This window comes from Ictalurus furcatus, chromosome 13, assembly GCF_023375685.1.
Source record: "Ictalurus furcatus strain D&B chromosome 13, Billie_1.0, whole genome shotgun sequence".
NCBI lineage: Eukaryota > Metazoa > Chordata > Actinopteri > Siluriformes > Ictaluridae > Ictalurus > Ictalurus furcatus.
In genome coordinates this window covers 16,104,503-16,121,749 of record NC_071267.1, presented here as the reverse complement: position 1 = coordinate 16,121,749, position 17,247 = coordinate 16,104,503, and the positions used below count along the sequence as shown (strand labels likewise).

Sequence of the window (17,247 nt, the reverse complement as noted above, 5' to 3'; positions counted from 1 at the left end):
AAATAATAATCAGAAATATAGCTTTTTTATGTGTTAAGAATGACATTTCATAATTTTGTTAAGTATGACCTTTCTTATGTGTTATGTATAACATTTCAGAACTGACATGCAAGTATGTTTCTCAAGTCACTTCTGCTGTAGCTTTTCCAACTTGTCAGCTTTTACTTCTCTTATTATTACAATTCTCTTACCATTTGTTTATGACCGCTGTGAAATATTTAAGGTTAAATATATGAAATATTTTAAGAGAATGTTGTCCTTTTTCCTGAAGAGAACTTCAGGGTGTGGTGTTGTTCAGGTTGGTCTATGAGTATTGTTAGCTGCTCCCAGTCCATGCCACTGCTTGACCAGCTCCTGTGATTTACTGATCATCTCATTCCAATGCTCCAGCTCCCTACCTCTGGCATACATAAACGGCCCAATGACCACGAGTCCAAGTGATACTGTGGGGAGGTTGAAATGAAAGAGATTGACTTGATTAAAACACAGGCTCTGTACTTTATGGTATATAATACTTATAATAACATCCCTAATTTCTCCATCTGGGGTTTAATAAAGTATTATCTTATCATTATCTTATCTTATTTACATTCATTTAATTGGTGTGACATTCATTTAATTATATTAATTTAACTGTTAAATAGGGCCCAAAATGTATGAGTCGGCTGCAATAATATAAGTCTTGTCAAATTATGTTTTCACCAGTTGACTAGAAACAAATTCAGCATAGTTAGAGGAAGAACAGTGCCACAACCAAGCATTGAGTGACATCATGACTTACTTGGTGCCTTGGTCCTGGTGCTTGGCACTTCAGCAGGCTCTTCAGGCGGTAACTGCTGAACTTCCAGGCTCAGACAGGCTGCATCTAGCTGCAGAGGGAGAAGCCTGAATGTCAGCTTCTCATTAAAAGTTGGATTACTGCCTCTGGTTACTGGTGTCCGCTTTGTTTTCACTACCTGAGTGTGTATCTGCAGAGAAACCTGGACAGAGACATCTGTCCAAGCCATTTACTGGTGAAACATTTGCACAAAGAATGAAATGTATATGATGATATTGTTCTAAATGTAAGTTCTATTGAATAACTGACTACTGCATCTCACCAGCATTGCTGGGACATTGAAGTCCTTGGGCTCTAAGCACAACCACAGTGAGGCGCTGTAGAGACTGGCTGTAGTTCAGAGACACTTGGATATTGCCGTGTTTTGAAAGGGGCTGCATATTAACATAGAACAGTATGGCACAAAAACTTCAATCTACACAATTTAGCAGCCCAAATCTTAAATAAGATAAGAAGGAAAGACAAATATTGCATGTAAACATTGGCTCTTATCTACCAGATCACTCTCAGTCTCAAGGTCTCTCCACAGGATTTTGCCCGCCGCCTCTCGCAGTTCAGAGTGTCTGAGAGGGAACAGAACATGGCCCACCAGGTGGTGCTTCTTCAGTCTGTCCACACTGTACAAACTCATGCGCAGAGTGAACTGGTCCACATTGTTATTAGACACCTTAATATACAGTACAATTAAACAGTTTCTCTTTACACATCGGCTATATATTATGTGTGTGTATATATAATATATATATTTGGACAAGCAAACATTTGATCCTTTTTGAAACAGTGCCTATTAATAAAGTTGATACACTATCAAATGACTCATAAAATTGACATTTTATAAAATTTACAATTTAAATTTTCACAATTTAAATTGACCTAAAAAAAGATCAGTACACCCCTTCATTTATCACACCTTCAAATATTCAATCATTAATTCAGTTATATATAAATGATTGAAAAAGCTCATTTTCCTTGTGGTTTTGTTCAAGTATATCAACTTCATTAATATAATATAGGTAATCAAATGTTTGCTTGTCCAAGTATGACAAAAAATGCAACAATTTCCGTGGGGTGTACTTATTTTTTCACATGACTGTATAGATATAAATCATTAAACATTTGTAAAAGTAGACATTATATAGATATGACTTCCAAATGATTCATAAGTTAATGCTGAGTCCTGAGCTAATCATAATCACATGCCAGTTTAACATTTTATTGTAGTTAGATGGTGGCAATAATATTGCACTGTTACGTCTCACAAGGTTTCCTTGGGATTTTGATTTCCTTGATTAACATGGGGAATCATACATCTTGCTGTCATGACCTTTAATATAACACTAATGACTAATAGATATCTAAAATTGTTATTGATATTCCATTGTTTTCCTACCTATTCCTACCTATCCTATACAGACAATAATTTCAACATATTTCTCTGTACTAAGAAAAGAACGAAAAATCTATTCTTGTTATGGATTTCATTCAGTATAAGTCTATGGACAATTGCTCCAGGAGTAAATAAGACACATTTTGTTCATAGTGTTCGTCAGTCTAATCTCCCTAAGTTAAAAAAAAAAAAAAAAAAAAAAGCAAGAAGAACTAAAGAAGAATTTGTAGTTATGCATTAACAAAGAAGTCAATATAGCTCAAAGTAAACACAGAAGTGCTTCAGTTTTCCACCTAATCACAGTTACTACAAAACATTTACTCAGTTGCTTCAGTGTTGAATAGCTGGATGAATCAATTCACACACCAGTTTGATAAAGCATTCATTCATATCTGTCCCATCCTAACACATTTGTTTTATAACAGTTGTAGTTTTAAATTTGTCTTATATTGCTATGTATTCATGTGCTTCATGTGCTTCATGTGCCCATGTGCTTCAAATGCAATGGATAGAGATTAATTAAATAAAAAACTCTGGAGTATTCCTTTAAAGCAACTCAAGACACAGTATACTCATCTCCTGGTATACCTGAAACACAAAGGTGTCATTGAATTGTGGTTGGATGCCTTTGGACCGGGCCTTGGCCTGACGAAGGTGTCGGTCTTCAGATGGCAAGAGCTGTAGTTTGACCAGTGTGGCATTGCTTTGGCATTGGGCCGGCAGGTTGGCAGCTTGGAGCAGGGAGACCACCAGCTGCTCTTGTTCCTGCTGATACTGCACAGCAAAACACAGGCGTACAGTGGACCCACTGGGCTGTGCCCACTCACTTGGCTCTTCGGGAAGCTGGTACAGGTCTGGCCTCAGGCTGCCCAGAGGGAACCAGCCTCAAGTAACATACAGTCAGAGAGATAAAGAAATGAGAATAGAGAGAAATCCAACAATAAAGTGATTAACATCATTCTCATGTTGTTCTTCACAGGTCTCAGAATGACCTACTGCCTATTGTTAGAGAGCCACGCTGGGTATGCAGATGTGGGTGCTGTTCCCATTGCTCCTCTTCCTCCCTCCCTTCAGGCACTGCTGAATGGGATGAACTCTTGAAACTCGGAGGCAGAAAGAAGGGAACTTCACCCAAGCTATGATGCATGGGAGCAGAGTTAAATCTTCACTCTAATTTAAGGCATATTTTATTTTACTTTTCATCTCCCTGCGTAACTGTGATTGGGATGGTTTAAAGTAAGATCAGATACACACCCATAGCTGCTACCTTGTGATGTTTGGAACACAGGTGTGCATGGCAGAATAAATGGGTTAGTGCTGATCAGTTGTGTGTCCCGTCTCTGGTCCTGTCTCTTCTTCCATAAGAGATATGCTGTCAGGCCAATCAGTAAAAGAAAGAGAAGTACAGCAGCTAGACCAGTGGCCAATGCTACCATGGGATCTGATGGCACAGAAGATGAATATTGTTGCTTTATTTCCAGTGTCCCTTTGGGTGTAATGGGGTTTATAATTTAGAAGCCCGATGCTTACTATTACTAGTATTATTTTTTATTATCATTATACTATTACTAACAATACTTATTATTAGTATTGGTGTGTTAATTAATAATTCCTTAGATTTGTATAGCACTTTTCTAGGCACTCAAAGTGCTTTACTTTGTATGGGGGGGGGGGGGGGGTCTCCTCAACCACCATCAGTGTGTCGCATCCACCTGGATGCCAGAACACCCACCACACACCAGCTATTTGTGGAGTGGAGAGGAGAGTGATGTAGCCAATTCAGGGATGGAGATTATTAGGGGGCCATGAAAGGTAAGGGCCAATGGGGGAATTTTGCCAGAACATTTTATGAGAAGTGGGATTTTTTTATGAGCACAGAGAGTCAAGAACATCTCATCCAAAAGACCGTGCAGTTTTCAGAGTATAGTGTCCCGTCACTATACTGGGGTATTAGGCCCCAGACAGACCACAGGGTGAACACACCCTGCTGCCCTACCTAATACCACTTCCAGCAGCAACCTTCCCCAGGAGGTCTCCCATCCAGATACTGGCCAGACTCAGCCCTGTTTAGCTTCAGTGGGAAACCAGGCAAGACCTGCAGGATGATATGGCTCTGGGATTTCTGTTAATTACTCTCTTCCCCCATATTGTACTTGCCAGTGCGGGAGACAGACACTGCCTCTACTTATAGGAATATGTGACATCTCAAGGCAATGAACAGCTGACCAGTTTAGCCAGTGTATCTGCCTACTAACCTGGGCCCTTCTTACTACAGTGACTATTGACCAAATTTCTAGAAACGAGAATGACCCTTTCCTGGCATTAGTGAGGTCCAAATGTACCAGAAATGTATTGAAAGTGCTGCCCCATGTTTAGTTCTGGACATAATTTACACGGTCAAAAACTCAATAACAATTTCTTCTAAAGATTTCATAACTGTACCATATGGGAATGAGACCAGAGCACAATAATGACCATACTTTAAATTACCAGATATCATTAGTGTCCACCACTTTTCAAATTGACATTGTGCTCTGATGTTGGTTGCTCTGAGAATAGCCTGGGCTATCGTTGTTGGCTTCTTTGGTAAGACAGAAACCCTGTATAACAGACGTCTCAATACATGCACTGAGGGAGAAACTGTCAGAAACATGATTTTGAGTGTGGTGTCTCTTTATTTTTGTCACAGTGACACCACCCAGTTGCTTTTCTTTGAAGGTTGCACTACCAGACACATGGTGTTAGTAAGACACTCATTATATCTGGAGTGGCTACCAGTGACTCAGAGACAGACTTCTGAATATTACTCATTTAATATGTTAAAGCTTGTTTCTAACCCATACTGAGTAATTCTCTAACTACTGATGTGTAAAGTTATCCCTAATGATGAAAGTAAAACATGTTGCATCAAATATAGCTAAGGAGTCATACAGAAATGGACTTATCCAAATCAGAAACAAAGCCAAGCTGGATTTTTCCCTCCCAAAAGATATTTAGTATGAAAAACAATGGTATAAAAGCCAAACAGGATTGCTGAAGTATATAAGGTCACAATTGGGTTTGTGACAATCACAAGTAAATATAAGAACAGTACAGTAAAAAAATTATATCATCATATTCTATCACCACCCAATCAGAGATCATTTTAAAATTTAGGGTTTGACAGACATGTCAGAAATCACCTTCTTTCGCTTCAGTATTGAACATAAATCACAAATTTCTACCAAATCTCTCACAGGTATGCCTAGCAAGCTTTTATAAAAGATCCGACAAATCGACAAAGTAGAATTAAAATAATGTTTCATTTTAAGTCAGTAAAAAATAATGCCTCATATTAACATTAATAGTTCAGGTTCACAGACACTGTCCTGTTGTATTTGTGATCCCATATAAGAGATAAAGTCTTTATCTTATTTAGCAGTAATGAATGACCAATGCCAATACCTTATTGCAGGTTGTTCTTATCCCTTTTTTGATTGTGAGCCCCATTATTTCACTCTTGTAGTAGTGTTTTTGTAGCTAGAAACTACGTGAATTTTTATATATTTATAGAGAAAATGCAAAAGCAGATAAAAAAAATATTGTTAGCGATAAAACCTTTCCCAAATATTTACTTACCAGCCATGGATAGCCAAAGCCAACACCAACTTCCAGTTTGTTTTTATCCCTCTCTGTGTGGTTATGAGTTGCATCGTCCCATATTGCTGCTACTTCCATGCATTTCTTCAGCAGCTCTCTTGTCTCTGAGCCTGGCCACAAATCAATCTAATCACCCACAGTGTTCCCGAAGCTGCTCTACTTGGTTAATCAACACACACATCCAGAGGCTACATTACACACCAGCCTTGAGTCAAGCTAAAACTGGCATTTTCTGTACACCAACCAAGATAAAACAATTGGCCAGTCTATGAACACTCTAATCTAATCTTGCACTCAAAATTTTGTATGTAGATTAGTGTCATCTGCTGTGTTCTCACCCACACTGTTTTTTTTGTCATGTCCTTCAACTCAGTATAAAGAAAGGATTCTGTGCAAAGCAGGTCATAAAGTAAGTTTTGGTAAAACATGTGACCATTAATGCCACACATTTCAGAATCAGTTAGGTCTTTGGAGTTTGTGGACTCAAATGCATACAAAATAGTGATACAAAATGATTTCCATGTATCAGGAACAATCTAAACCAAGTCAATTCATCTTGTTATTTATACTAACCTCAAATATCAACTATCTTAATTTTATAAAAACTACTCCAACACTTGCACAAACTTTCTAATACAATCTTACCACAATGTAAACTTGTTAGAATTTACATGCCACCTTTTCAGTTAGACCCTAATTAATTTGTATTATTGTGTAATATATCAAAACTGGCATGTTATACAATGACTATAGCATTAAGATGCCTCAGTGACACCATTATTCCTGTACAGGGTTTAATTATTACATGCAGACCAACATTGTTACTGCTTCTATAATATCTTGCTCGAGCCAGTCGGTTACATTCATGGAAGGTTAATGATCAACTCTGGCATATGGGGATACTGGTAGAACACTTATCAGGATTTTAATCAGTGCATTTGTCAGTTTTTCCCACAGTGCGTTTGATAAAAAACTGGTAAGAAACAAATTACTGTATTGTTTATTTTTCACTGCCTTATAGTCAGCTGCCTTATACCTACATTTCCTGTAAATCTACCATGTGTGTGCACTTTGTTTACTGACAGCAGTCCATCTGTTACTATGCACAACCCACCTCTTCTCACTACTTGGGTGATCACTCTCTTTTTCACCACAGCAGTGATAGTGCTATGATAGTGTGTGTCTCACTGGTACTCATTAAGTGCAGGAATGTTGCTGGGGTTTATAACCACCTCATTGTCACTGCTGAGTTGAGAGTCCATCTCCATCCACCAAAACTCCTGCTAAAAGCAGTCCTGTGGTCAGAATCTGACATCAGAATGTTGGCCATTGACATGCACTGTGGAGCCATAGTCTGTAACTGTGCACCTACACTTTGGATTAACAAGGAAGGTGTGTCTAATGAGGTGACCAGTATGTTTACACAGTGCCTAAAAAGTGGTCCTATAGAGGTCTCTTTCCAGAGGTCTCTGGACCTGATAGAGAGGGACTGACTGACTGACAGAATTTCTTTTGTATATTTTGGATGTCCTCAGTTTGCTTTAATGACCATGTGCAATCGAGCTAATATGGACTCCAAAAGTTATTGTGGAAAAACTGAGGATCCATGTTAATCATCGAAACACAGGCTTCAGCTGAAGTAATAAGACTGAAGGATAAAGAGTTTGATCCATCCATCTATCCATCCATCCATTTTTCCTACACAGGGTCGGGGGAGCCTGGAGCCTATCCCTGGGAACACGAGGCACGGGGTCCCAACCCATTGTAGGGCACAATCTGACACAACAGACAATTTGGAAATGCCAATCAGCCTACAATACATATCTTTGGACTTGTGGAAGACATATAAATGGCGCTTTTAAATAGAGTTAAATAGTTTTTTTCCCCAAAAAAGGTAGCAATATTAGACTGATGATATGGAAAATAAAAATATCTTAAACATGCAGTGTAAATGCCTAAAAAGCACATTTAGGGCTTTATGGTATTCATCTTCTCTGGGCACATGAGGATACTTGCACTCTGGCATTAATGATGTGGAGCATAATGTTTTCGTGACAGGCACCATTCTATTTTCAAAACCTGTTTTCTGAGGTGCTGTTTTCATTGTTCCCACGGCAACCTTAAAAATGTCATAATGAAAATTCATTGGGCTCCCATTGAGCATGGCTGTTTCTATAGCAACGAGAAGAGAGATTGGCTGAAACTGGATGAGTAAGAGACAGCAACTGTGCATGTGTGTGCATGGTATGTGGGAAAGGGACAGAGAAAAAGCAAAAATAAAGAAAGGATTAAAGGGAAAAAAGAAGGTTGTAGCACATGAACAAGGCATTGCACTATTACCCAACTGTCTGTGCTTCTTTCTATTGGATTTAGTAAGGAAGGAAGAAAAGACAGTGAGCTGAAAGACAGTGGTTGTAGACGAGACAGGGGGCTGACTGATTTGCTTTGACATCTGTCCTTAAACTAGTGTTTTCCTGTGACACCTCCACCCTCTCTAGTGTGACCTCCCACCCCCATCCTCACCCTGAACACCGCCCTCTCATCCCCACCTCAAGTCCTCCTCCCTCCACCGAGGATTTGTCTCTCACAGGCAGAAAATCCAACAGTACACTCACTCGTACTACATTTCGTACACTTCTTCAAGAGCACGCAGGAGAAGAAGAGGAACGAAGGAGGAGGGGAAAGAGAGACTGAGGTGAAAGCTTTCCAGACAGTTGGACCACAGAATGTGGGAGGTGTGTATATGTGAAGTGTGTATGTGTGTGAGACAGGAGAGTGGATGTGGATTTACCTGTGCAAGGGTTTCGCTACCAGCTGGAAATACAGACTGTAGGGTGACTTGACAGAAGGTAAAGGGAAATAAGGAGTGTATGCAAAGGAGAAGGAAAGAATAAAGGTGAGGAGAAGAAACCTTTCTTTTTTTCTTTTTGTGATTTGTAAGTCTAGTCTAATGTGTGTGTTTTGAGTCTATGTGTTCAGACTGTGACTAAGAAGACAGGTTTATGGTTTAGAGGTCAGTCAGAGGATGTGTTTTATGATGCAGGTATGTGGTGAGTTGATATAAAACATTTAACATTATATTTTTAGATCTAGCTGAAGGACAACTGTTACATCTTTCCATAAGGACCTTGGATGGAGAAAGTGTGTTCAGTCATGTTGGTAGCATTTGTGTTTACAAAATAATCTCATGACTCCACAAGTTGAGTCGTCTCCTGTTTAAGTTCTACCTGATTAAACAGCAGCAAATAATGTTTATGAATACACACATATTGATTTAGAGAAGTTCATGTGTTTATAACGAGTGATAAACTTTTGGCTCAGAATTGAATTAATTTTGTGATTTATGATGCCAATAAACTGTTCAACCAGGAAAGTCATAGTAATTCACACTTCTCATGAATCCAGCATTTAGAACAATATACATATATGCACACACACACACACACACACACACACACACACACACACACACACACACACACGCTAATGTTGTAATGCCGTATAACACAGGTCTGGTACTCGTCCTTGTAGTACGTGTACTGCCCATTATAATGCATTATATAATTTACACATTGCAGTAATTATACTCAACTTTGTCTTTTATATAAGTATGAATCAAATATTTTTTATTTTTTTTTATTTTGGAGTATTGTGCCAAGACATTACAGGCTTTAAGTGAAGTTAGTTATAAAGCATATTTTTAATGTGAATTCTAATTTAATTTCAGTGTATGATACAGTATCTCACAAAAGTGAGTACACCCCTCACATTTTTGTAAATATTTGATTATATCTTTTAATGTGACAACACTAAAGAAATAACACTTTGCTACAATGTAAAGCAGTGAGTGTACAGCTCGTGTAACAGTGTAAATTTGCTGTCCCCTCAAAATAACTCAACACACAGCCATTAATGTCTAAACCGCTGGCAACAAAAGTGAGTACACCCCTAAGTGAAAATGTCCAAATTGGGCCCAAAGTGTAATATTTTGTGTGGCCACTATTATTTCCCAGCACTGCCTTAACCCTCTTGGGCATGGAGTTCACCAAAGCTTCACAGGTTGCCACTGGAGTCCTCTTCCACTCCTCCATGGCTACATCACAGAGCTGGTGGATGTTAGTGACCTTGTGCTCCTCCACCTTCCGTTTGAGGATGCCCCACAGATGCTCAATAGGGTTTTGGTCTGGAGACATGCTTGGCCAGTCCATCACCTTCACCCTCAGCTTCTTTAGCAAGGCAGTGGTCGTCTTGGAGGTGTGTTTTGGGTTGTTATCATGCTGGAATACTGCATACTGATCAAGCTCTGCTTCAGTATGTCACAGTACATGTTGGCATTCATGGTTCCCTCAATGAACTGTAGCTCCCCAGTGCCGGTAGCACTCATGCAGCCTCAGACCATGACACTCCCACCACCATGCTTGACTATAGGCAAGACACACTTGTCTTTGTACTCCTAACCTTGTTGCCACCACACACGCTCAACACCATCTGAACCAAATAAGTTTATCTTGGTCTCATCAGACCACAGGACATGGTTCCAGTAATCCATGTCCTTAGTCTGCTGGTCTTCAGCAAACTGTTTGCAGGTTTTCTTGTGCATCATCCTTAGAAGAGGCTTCCTTCTGGGATGACATCCATGCAGACCAATTTGATGCAGTGTGCGGCGTATGGTCTGAGCACTGACAGGCTGACCCCTCACCCAGGCCATCTTTATGTAGAGCAACAATTCTTTTATTCAGATCCTCAGAGAGTTCTTTGCCATGAGGTGCCATGTTGAACTTCCAGTAACCAGTATGAGGGAGTGTGAGAGCGATGACACCAAATTTAACACACCTGCTCCCCATTCACACCTGAGACCTTGTAACACTAACAAGTCACATGACACCAGGGAGGGAAAATGGCTAATTGGGCCCAATTTGGACATTTTCACTTAGGGGTGTACTCACTTTTGTTGCCAGCGGTTTAGACATTAATGGCTGTGTGTTGAGTTATTTTGAGGGGACAGCAAATTTACACTGTTACACAAGCTGTACACTCACTACTTTACATTGTAGCAAAGTGTCATTTCTTCAGTGTTGTCACATTAAAAGATATAATCAAATATTTACAAAAATGTGAGGGGTGTACTCACTTTTGTGAGATACCGTACTTGTTTTGGAATCAGCAGTTAAACGTGATTTCACTTCATAAATTTTCTTTGTGAACACTGCCACTGAGTACAATTTGAGAAAGATCAAGTGTTTTTTGTTCTAATGCATTATAACCTGTGGTACACATACTATACCAGGATCTGTGTTATAGTGCATTACAGCATTAAGTGTTTACCATGTTTTATACACAGTTATTTAGGAACAGATATTTGTGAGCAGTCCAAATCTCCAGCAAGTCCCGTGGCAGACCCAGGACCTGCTAGAGAGATTACAGCTCATAGTCTGCTTGGAAACGTCTGGGGATCCCAGGAGCTTGAATAAGTGATTGGGTATAGAAAGCTCTTCTCATCCTGTTGCCACTGCAACTCCCACCTGGAAAATGGGAAGGAAAACAAACAAATGAATGAACAAGCGATGTACCCTTGTGACATGTGTCAATAAGAAGGTATTCATAAGAATGTCACCAGACTCATAGTGCTTAAGATTGCACTGGTGATGTGACCAGTGAAACAAGATACTGGTGTGTGTGTCTGTGTTTGTGTGTGTGTTTGTGCACTCACAGTTGTGATCAAGAGACTGAACTGTGATATAAACACAGCTAATCTACATAATATCTGAACTTGGTTTCAATTCCTTCAATCCTGATCTACCCACTCTCACTGTCAGTCTACAGAATCTGTCCACGTGTGTGTTTGTGTGTAAAAGAAGTACACATGTTGTGCCTAGTCCTAAAGATTAGCTTGTTCTTAGCCTAACCAATGTAATCTGATCAATTAGTAAGTGCACATCTAACTTTACATAATTTTGTTTCTATATTTATTCTAAAAACCAAAGGACATACAGTTCCATAAACACACCTTGATTGAACAAATGTTCTCTTACATGTATAGTATGTGTGTGTTTAATTTTTAAATTGTGGCCTATGTTTGATTTTCTTTAATGCTCCACTAACTCCCATTTTACTTAGGGAAAGCAGTCCGAGTGTCATTGCTGGTATCTTTAATCGCTGGTAATTAAGAAAAGTATTAGTTTTTTTATCAGCTGACATTGCTGGTCCCCTGTGATGGACTGGCACCCCATCTAGGGTGCATTCTCACACTTTGTGCCCAGTGTTGGCTCTCTGAAGATGAATGAATGAACTGGTATTGCTACAAGTAACAAGTTATAACAAACCTTTCTTTCCAATAGGTTTTTCAATATGACACAGGAAAAACACTCTGAATCTGGACTCTACCCTTCTAGCAACCATCTTGGTTTTGCCCAAGCAGAGATGGAGGTTGATCGTGAGCACACAAATATCTCTTTATCAAAGAGTTCGTCAGACATGGCCAGTGGTCCTACTCAGCGAATGGAGCTAGCCTGGTGCCGGCAACATCTCCACAAAAGTGTCAGCAATGCAGGCTACCTTCAGAGCCCTGCCAGCCGAGGAGGATCTGTCACTGGCATGCCTTCTTCTTTGGAGCTTGAGGAACGTAGTATAGCTAGAGGTGGTGTTAATACCACTCCAGAGACTGTTATCTGGTGTAGAAGAGCCACACGGCCCTTTAGCATCACTGAGGACTCACAGCAGGTATACACTGCCGAAAGGTGTGCACCATATTCCCCATCCATGTACAGGGATTTAAGAATGGGCTGTTTAGGGAGCAGGGAGTCTTGTTGCCAATGCCATGCAGAGGAAAACCTGAAAGCCCATAATAAAATGGTTTATGGGATGTTGTCTCCTGCTCTAGGCACCAGACTCTGCCTTAAGAATGCACATAGCCTTGCACATCCAGGGATGGATGATTGCCTTTGTACACAGAGTCCCTTTAAAGGTGAGAGCCACCATTTACCAGCATGCAGGTCTGCATGTGTTAATAATGCACTGAATGCTGGCTCCTTCAAAAACACTTATGTTGTGCCCTGTCCTGGACATTTATTACCTCTACCAGCCTGTGCAGGAAGTTCTTGTTTACCTGAAAGGTCACTACTTCATTCACCTTGGCATGGTTTCCCACCTCTGGTGTCCTCTGTCAGTGAGACGGGACTAAACAATCGGACTGTGGGTCACTGTGATGGATCTGAAACATGTGGGAAGAACATTTCTAACTTCAGACTAGACCAAAATAGACAGTCTGGGTTTGGCCATCGGACAGTAAGAGATGCCTGCACCATGACACCTCTAAAGGACTCCAGAGATGTTGGTGTGCAAACCATGTCAAAAGATTCCCTAATTGCTCCTCTCTCCAATGCTTTCCCTGAGATCAGTATGACATCTCGTCCAGGTTCAAACACACATCTAGATGGAGAGGATGTAGAGACCAGGATCTCAGTAAAGGAGGTGGAGTGGGATGCGGAGGGAATGACATGGGAGGTCTATGGCGCAGCCGTAGACCCAGAAGAGCTTGGCCTGGCCATCCAGCGTCATCTAGAGCTTCAGATCAAAGAAACAGCAGCTGCTGCTGCCCAGAAAAAAACAACTGCAGAGAATAATGGTGCCTCAATGCAACAAAACAATCGACAGAGGAAGAGTGAAAGTATGGTACGATTGCTGTGTGGTCCAGCATGCTGCTCACGTTCCACTGCTGTAGAAGACTGGGGAGATTAATGAAATTGTAAGCTTATAAGCATGTAAACTGCCTTCTTTACCTCTTAAGCACTTTTTGAATTAATATAGTAGATGAAGTCCAAGCACCTGACAGGGTATGTGTTTGTTCATCCCTTAAAGTCCCAACTTATTAATCAGTTACTATTCTTAAAGCAGAGAACTAATCAATTCTCTGAGAAAATTTGAAGAGGCAACATTCTGGACTTCTATACTCAGGAAAAAACTTTAAGGCAATACTTGAAAATAACATAGACACATGTACATTGTACCTGAGTCAAATCTAGACCTGGTAAATGTATTTGGGGAAAAAATTGGTAACTTCATATAGCAAATGGCTATATCACAAACTCTCAAATTGCTCTTGGTATTGTTGTATATATCCTACATGCCTTTAGTAAAGGGCATTTTCAGATTTACAATTACAAGTCCACAATCAAGACCTTATTGTAAAGTACAGATTATGATTAATTGATTAAATTTAGTATTTGTGTTTTGACAGAACAAATAAGATTATGATATATATTATGCTTTACATTATAACTGCTAGCAGGTATAGATTTAAATTATGCACATGCTTCATTTCAAACCTAAAATAAGATCGTACTGATAAGATGTAAGGTGGTGATGATATTTTGGTAATTTTTTAATGCTGTTTGAAAATACAAAAACACTATTATGTTTTTGAAGTAATGAAGACATTCTACACTCACTGTCCACTTTAATATTAAAACCTGTACACCTGCTCATTTATGCTGTTATCCAATAAGCCAATCATGTGGCAGCAGCACAATGCATAACATAATGTAGATACAGGCTTGGTGAGTCTGTGCCCATAATAGCCTCAGATTCCTGTTTTTGGCTGGCAAGCGTGGAACCTGATGTGATCGTCTGCTGTTGTAGCCCATCCACCTCAAGGTTTGATGAGATGTTGAGCATGTTGAGATGCTTTTCTGCTCGCCATGGTTGTAAAGAGTGCTTTTTTGAGTTACTACATCCTTCCTGGCAGCTCAAGTCAATCTGGTTTATCAGCAAGGCATTTCTACCCACAGAAGTGTCGCTCACTTAATGTTTTTTTGTTTTTCGCCCCATTCTGTGTAAACTCTAGAGACTGTTGTGTGTGAAATTCCCAGGAGTTCAGCAGTTTCTGAAACATTCAATCCAGACCATCTGGCACCAAAAACCATGTCACAATTAAAGTCAAATAGATCACATTTTCCCCCCATTCTGATGTTTGATGTGAACATTAACTGAAACTCTTGACCTGTATCTGCATGATTTTATGCACTGAGCTGCTGTCACATGATTGGCTTATTGGATAACTGCATAAATGAGCAGGTGTACAGGTGTTCCTATTAAAGTGGACAGTGAATGTGACCTAATTTCTTAGAAAAACAAATACAGGAAACCATGTCTACTGAGATCCTTAGTTCTTTTCTCCATAATGCACCTCCTTAATAATTAATGTTTAAGCTCGCTAGGAAGTTATTCAAAGTTTCATTATGATTTTTAATTTTGGAAAACACACCTACCTGACAGGCCAACTTGATTTAGCCAGTATTGTATTGAACATTGTACATAACGTCCAACCTCAACTTGGTCCAGTACACAGTCTTCTTACTGTGTATTTTTCTAGTCAATATCTAGATTCAAGGGAAATGTAAACTGAAGCCTTAATTGTTGAATCAATTATGGTTCGATAAATTGTGTGGTGAAAAGTTATAGCAGTTCATGGATGAGAATGCATTTGTGCATATTGTATTGTGTATGTGTATTTTGCCAAGTCTGGTCAAATCTCAGAGTGCACTCACAGCTTTCATCTTTTGCCAAAGCAAATCATACCTTTCTTTAGACCACAGCATTGTGATTCACTGTCAGTAGATAGAGTAATGTAAAAGGTCTACTAACAAAAACCTAATTTATGCTATATAATGGAAGTGTTAACAATAGCTTTTGTCTGAATATGTGTAACAATAAATTGTGTGAAAAAATGAACCCTAAATGCTGTTTCTTTTGTTCAGAGTACATGAAATACAACCCCAATTCCGAAAAAGTTGGGACAGTATGGAAAATGCTTATAAAAACAAACAAATAGTAGTGATTTGTAAATGTACTTTGACTTGTATTAAAACAAAGAACATATAAAGACAAAGTATTTGGTGTTTTATCTAATCAACTGCATAGTTTTTTGAAGGTAAACGTTTATTTTGAAATTGATGCATGCAACACGTTCCAGAAAAGGTGGGACAGGGGTAATTTAGGACAAATAGCTATGTGACAAATAATAAGAAGGTGATGTGAAACAGGTGAGGCAATCATCTAATCATAGTATATAAGGAGCCTCCAAAAAAAAGCATAGTCCTTCAAGAGCAAGAATGGGTCGAGGCTTACCAATCTGCCAACAGATGTGTCAGCGAATAATCCAAAACTTTGAGAACATTCCCCAAATACAAATCGGTAGGATTTTGGACATTTCACCTTCTACAGTACACAATATAATTCAAAGATTCAAGGAATCTGGTCAAATCACTGTGTACTCATGTACTATATGTAGCGGATGTGGTTGTCTTTTACATGTTGATACAGCATGTTTGTTTCTGCATGAAACATTAGACAGGGAAAGCAGATGAGGATCCTGTTAAACATGGTGAATATTGTTCTGGTAAAATGCTCTGGAAATTTCCATTGTCCTTTCACTGACATTTTGCGTGTTTGGATGATCAGGCACATTCTCTGGTATTGGCAGTACTGGAGCAACTCTTCTCACTTCATTTGTGGTGTGCTTATTGTGTCATGTTTCACTGTTTAGGGTAAACACAACAACAACTCAGTGTGTCAGTGTTAGTTAACCCGCCATCCAAAGACTATTACTAATCTGTAATATCATTTATCTCAGAATATGACAGTGTTTACAGATAGTCAGTAACATCCTGAACTAGTTACATATGTTAAAGGATTCAGATACCTTTCCATAGTTTTTATTTTTATTTTTTTTTAAAACATAAATTAGTTTCATGAGCATCATGGTTAGCTTTGCTGCCTTACAGCTCCAGGAGCCTGGTTTTGATCCTGTGCTCAGGTTACAAATTTTCACGTTCTCCCCATTCCTACACGGGTTTCCCATCTCCCACCTCCCTAAAAACATACAGGTAGATGGGTTGGCTATGTTTATTTGCCTCTAGGAGTGAATGAGTGTGTAAATGTGTGTGTGCATGGTGTCCTGTGATGGACTGGTGAATTCAATTGACCAGTCAATTAGGCTTATGACTACAGAATATAACAACTTTAACAATAGCAGTTAATCACGATTTTCACCATTATAGATTACACTGTTTAAAAATAATTATAAAATAATAACCACAGACCTCCAGGATATACATGACAGAGCCCTGGGAGTACTTTTGCTGTTATTTCTCTATTTCTTATAATAATAATAATAATAATAATAATAATAATAATAATAATAATAAATCTATTTCATTGTATATTATGCCATATGCTGGTAAAACACATGAGGAGCAGCTAGCAGCTTGTTATTAAATCCATCGTTAATGATTGTACAGCACTGTGAGTGTCACATCACCAGCACAGAGCCCTAGTTCTTGTCTGCACATTTACACTGACTTCATTTGGCTGTCAATTTTATTCA

At 39.2% G+C, this 17,247-nt stretch overlaps 2 protein-coding genes across 3 annotated transcripts; one reads left to right on the top strand and one right to left on the bottom strand.

The window, feature by feature from the left end:
- Positions 1-294: 294 nt before the first annotated feature.
- syt15 (synaptotagmin XV) lies at positions 295-6,183 on the bottom strand. 2 transcript variants are annotated; one of them, XM_053639170.1, is made up of 9 exons: positions 5,844-6,183; positions 3,480-3,666; positions 3,222-3,361; positions 2,814-3,109; positions 1,335-1,505; positions 1,101-1,212; positions 957-994; positions 782-869; positions 295-443 (listed from the first exon to the last, which is right to left on the bottom strand). In XM_053639170.1, the coding sequence occupies exons 1-9, from the start codon at positions 5,848-5,850 to the stop codon at positions 295-297; spliced, it is 1,188 nt and encodes a 395-aa protein (XP_053495145.1). In that variant the 5' UTR covers positions 5,851-6,183. The 2 variants fall into 2 exon arrangements, with proteins under 2 accessions (XP_053495145.1, XP_053495144.1); XM_053639169.1 differs by having other exon boundaries at positions 782-994; positions 5,844-6,178.
- Positions 6,184-12,305: 6,122 nt separating this feature from the next.
- Positions 12,306-16,952, top strand: LOC128616566 (GRIN2-like protein). Its single transcript, XM_053639171.1, has one exon. The coding sequence runs from the start codon at positions 12,339-12,341 to the stop codon at positions 13,599-13,601; it is 1,263 nt and encodes a 420-aa protein (XP_053495146.1). The 5' UTR covers positions 12,306-12,338; the 3' UTR covers positions 13,602-16,952.
- Positions 16,953-17,247: the final 295 nt, after the last annotated feature.

Coding starts and splice junctions, on each gene's coding strand:
- syt15 (XM_053639169.1), bottom strand. Junction 3,362..3,479: donor TCACAAGGTAGCAGCTATGG/GTGTGTATCTGA, acceptor CATGCATCATAG/CTTGGGTGAAGTTCCCTTCT. Junction 3,110..3,221: donor TGGCTCTCTAACAATAGGCA/GTAGGTCATTCT, acceptor ATGTTACTTGAG/GCTGGTTCCCTCTGGGCAGC.
- LOC128616566 (XM_053639171.1), top strand. CDS start 12,339: ATGGCCAGTGGTCCTACTCAGCGAATGGAGCTAGCCTGGTGCCGGCAA.